At 35.2% G+C, this 3,980-nt stretch overlaps 1 protein-coding gene across 1 annotated transcript; it reads left to right on the forward strand.

The window, feature by feature from the left end:
- The first annotated feature begins 689 nt into the window (after window positions 1-689).
- LOC8265684 (probable indole-3-pyruvate monooxygenase YUCCA3) lies at window positions 690-2,963 on the forward strand. Its single transcript, XM_002518145.4, has 3 exons — window positions 690-1,566; window positions 1,684-2,055; window positions 2,381-2,963. Exons 1-3 carry the CDS (start codon window positions 868-870, stop codon window positions 2,606-2,608), a joined length of 1,299 nt encoding a protein of 432 aa, XP_002518191.3. The 5' UTR covers window positions 690-867; the 3' UTR covers window positions 2,609-2,963.
- The last annotated feature ends 1,017 nt before the right edge of the window (window positions 2,964-3,980 follow it).

Consider the following 3,980-nt stretch of genomic DNA (forward strand, 5'->3'; position numbering starts at 1 on the left):
AGAATGGACTACTCTGCTTGAATAGGAGCACAACATTCTTGAATTGGATTAAAATTGATAAGAGCAATTTAGGGATGAAAATTTTGGAAAGAACAAGATAATGAATTTTGTACATGAAATGCAATTGCAGTAAAAGAAATACCAATAAATGGAATAACAATGCGGTTTCCCTTTTAGATTTTTTTACAAAATATTTGTACAAAAAGATTATTAAGAGTGTCCGAACATCTCAACGAAGCTAACACCCGTTAATGCTCTCAATCATTAATCAATTTAATACTTTGTATGCTCCGTATTAAATTCATCTCATTCATTCTCCAATTCTATTGAAGGCAGACCATTAACACTAGACTAAAATATACATTTTTTCTCTTTTTGTAAAGATCACCAAGTTTGTTAATCAATGGCATGTAACTAGAAATGTAGGATATTTGTATGAATGTAGATACTAAATCCCCTTATTATAAAAAGAGAAGAGTGTAATTCATAAGAGAATAGATGGATAGCAACATTAATTAATAAATTGATGCAATAAACAAAAGAAGGCGGCCACAACCCACAAACTTATCATTTGATAAAGACTCTCGCAAAGCATCATTTTCCAAATCCCAATCACATGCTTTACCCTCATATTGGCCAAGACCCTTCCTCTATTTAAACCCCTCCATATCCTTCTTCCCTCTCCACACACATCAATTCAAACAAATTCCATTTTTATTATTCTCTTCCATTCCTCTTTGTCTTTTCCACAAAAATCATTCCATACTTCCTTCATTTGGCAACCAATTTCTCCACTTTTCTGACCCTTTTCACTAGCACTTCTGAAACTTGTCCTTTAGTCCCTTTTACCTTATCTTAACACTATTAATGTATAACAGTACTTGTCTTAATATACCAACAATGTTTCAATCTTATAATCATCAACAAGACTTTCTTTCTCGCAGATGTATATGGGTGAATGGACCTGTCATAGTTGGTGCTGGTCCTTCAGGCCTTGCAGTTGCTGCTGGGCTTAAAAGACAAGGTGTGCCTTTCATTGTTCTTGAAAGAGCAAATTGTATTGCCTCTCTTTGGCAAAATCGAACATATGATCGCCTCAAGCTTCACCTTCCTAAACAATTCTGTCAGCTGCCCAATCTTCCATTTCCTGATAACTTTCCTGAATATCCCACCAAATTTCAGTTCATTACATATCTTGAATCCTATGCAAAAAATTTTGATATAGCACCACATTTTAATGAGACAGTGCAGTCTGCTAAGTATGATGAGACTTTTGGATTGTGGCGAGTTAAGACTATTTCAACAAGCAGTTCAAATCCTACTGAAGTCGAGTACATTTGCCGGTGGCTTGTAGTAGCCACCGGAGAAAATGCTGAGAAGGTGGTGCCTGAGTTTGAAGGTTTACAAGATTTTGGTGGCGATATTATGCATGCTTGTGATTATAAATCAGGCGAAAGTTATCGCGGAAAGAGAGTGCTAGTTGTTGGCTGTGGCAATTCAGGGATGGAAGTTTCTCTTGATCTTTGTAATCACAATGCGAGTCCATCAATGGTGGTCCGAAGTTCGGTAAGCAAGCTTAAAAAATTCTGCTAATCTGATACTAGCCTTCAGGCTTCAGGTTTCAAGTATCCAAATTGTATGTAATATATATGTAACTTGGTGCTTTCCTGTTCTAAACTGCAGGTCCATGTCTTGCCAAGGGAAATTTTCGGAAAATCAACATTCGAATTTGCAGTGACAATGATGAAATGGCTACCACTATGGATGGTTGATAAGATACTACTAGTTTTTGCCTGGCTAATTCTTGGAAATCTTGAAAAACATGGGCTGAAAAGGCCATGCGTAGGACCTTTACAGCTCAAGAACTCTGAAGGAAAGACTCCAGTACTGGACATTGGTGCACTTAACAAAATAAAATCTGGTAAGATCAAGGTTGTCCCTGGGATCAAGAAGTTCTCTAATGGCAGAGTGGAGCTTGTTAATGGCAAAAGACTTGAAATCGATTCGGTAATTCTGGCAACTGGGTACCGCAGCAATGTTCCTTCATGGCTGAGGGTAAGGAATTAATTTCTCTTTCATGTTGATTTATTTTGATTTTTCTATTCCAAGTATTCATGTGGCAGTTATGGAAGTTAGTATCGAGCTTAGGTTCTATCTTTCTATTACCTTCACATTCTTTTTCTGTCACTGATTAAGACATATATGCTTTTAAATAGTAAAACTGTGGTCAGATTGTTATTTCTTTGATGATCTTTCTTGTTGTTTTTTTGACTCATGAGTCTGAGTCGAGTCGAGTGAGGTTGAATAATTAATTATGAATTTTCTTGAACAAAATTATGAAATGAGGCTAACTTAATCTGAAAAAATTTGTGGATGACAGGAGAATGAATTTTTCTCAGAAGATGGAATACCCAAAAATCCATTTCCAAATGGGTGGAAAGGCAAAGCTGGGCTCTATGCAGTTGGGTTTACAAGGAGAGGTTTATCCGGTGCATCTCTAGATGCAATAAGTGTAGCACTTGACATTGCCAAGAGCTGGAAAGAAGAAACCAAGCAGAAAAAGAAAACTGTTGCTGCTCGCCATAGGAGATGCATTTCACATTTCTGAAGTCAATAGACATTATTCAGGAGTTCAAAGATTCCCTATTTCATTGGTTCTATTCTGTGACTGATCTATCAGTTAATGTAGAAATAATGTAAACAAAAAGAAAAAGAAGAATTAACACACCACAGCAGCAAGTAGCCCTCTCCTAAAGAAAACCCAAGATTTCAATTATTTGGGCCTTTTTCTTTTTGTACAAAGGAAGATGAGGCTTAACAGATGTGAATCTCTGTGTAAGATTCATTCTTTTAGTTTATTTCCCTTTTTTTCTTTGGAAGAAAATAGAAATAAAGAAAGACAAAGATTCATTGTTTGGAAATAAGTATGTGAAATTGTAATAAAAGTTATGCTACACAACAGATGTAAAACAATTTAAATGAAATCTTTACTGAATAGCTGAAAAAAAAAAGGTATGAAAAATTAACCTAACAAACAACATCAGTGCTGTAACTGGCTAAAAGTAATTTGTATATTTTATGGTGTAATTTCTTGTTTAATAATATAAGTCAAATGGAATGGAAAACCTCCTATCATCTTCTTCTTCTCTCTGTGGTCTTCTGAGTAATAAATATAACTGATGGGCTATATCTCCAATGGTGGCCCACATAGGGCCCAATAAATATTGTGGACCCCAGGTCCATTATATCTTCCAACAAGACAATATCTCTCCATGGTGATCCTGATTCCTGACTCTGACTGGTTTGTACATAAAACAATGTTCTCTTCTTTCCTTTTTACAATTCTTTTTAAAGAACAGTGGATTGGTTTGGAGTTGTTTGCATATTGCCTTGCACATGGATGAGCCCACTAATGAGAAAGAAAGGAGAGTCTTGTATGTGGAAAATGCAGTGAAGCTCTCTTCTGCAGGAAATATTTTTCACGCCTGGTTTAAGGATTCATAAGTAATTAAATTCAGAAGTAACAATATGATTCAAAATTCATGAGATGCCCCTTTAGAAAGTTTTAGATCACATCACGAATTATGGTTCTAACGTTTGACATATGATTCTAAAACACAACGTAATGAGAGAAGCTTATTTCTGCATATTCTAGTGAGTTCGTGCATTTTCAACTTACCAAACTCCTTCTAACAGAGATTTTCAACATCATATATGAATCTCGTATAATACCAACATGTTTTACAAGTAATATATAGTAGTAGTACGATTAATGAACTTATTATTAGTTCCAGTTTCAGGTTTATAAAAGAAAAGAAAGACAAGCAATGAGTTGATTTTTAACTGAGTAGCAAAATGTTAGCTAGTCTTTATATTCGCCATATGCATATACTGTTTTAGCCCATATATAAAGACTCTGGTATTTTAAAAGAAAGATAGCCATTCCGTTCTCTTTCAAACACAGCTTTACAAGCACCTTA

This window comes from Ricinus communis, chromosome 9 (assembly GCF_019578655.1).
Source record: "Ricinus communis isolate WT05 ecotype wild-type chromosome 9, ASM1957865v1, whole genome shotgun sequence".
Classification (NCBI taxonomy): domain Eukaryota; kingdom Viridiplantae; phylum Streptophyta; class Magnoliopsida; order Malpighiales; family Euphorbiaceae; genus Ricinus; species Ricinus communis.

Coding starts and splice junctions, on each gene's coding strand:
- LOC8265684 (XM_002518145.4), top strand. CDS start 868: ATGTATAACAGTACTTGTCTTAATATACCAACAATGTTTCAATCTTAT. Junction 1,567..1,683: donor CAATGGTGGTCCGAAGTTCG/GTAAGCAAGCTT, acceptor TCTAAACTGCAG/GTCCATGTCTTGCCAAGGGA. Junction 2,056..2,380: donor ATGTTCCTTCATGGCTGAGG/GTAAGGAATTAA, acceptor TGTGGATGACAG/GAGAATGAATTTTTCTCAGA.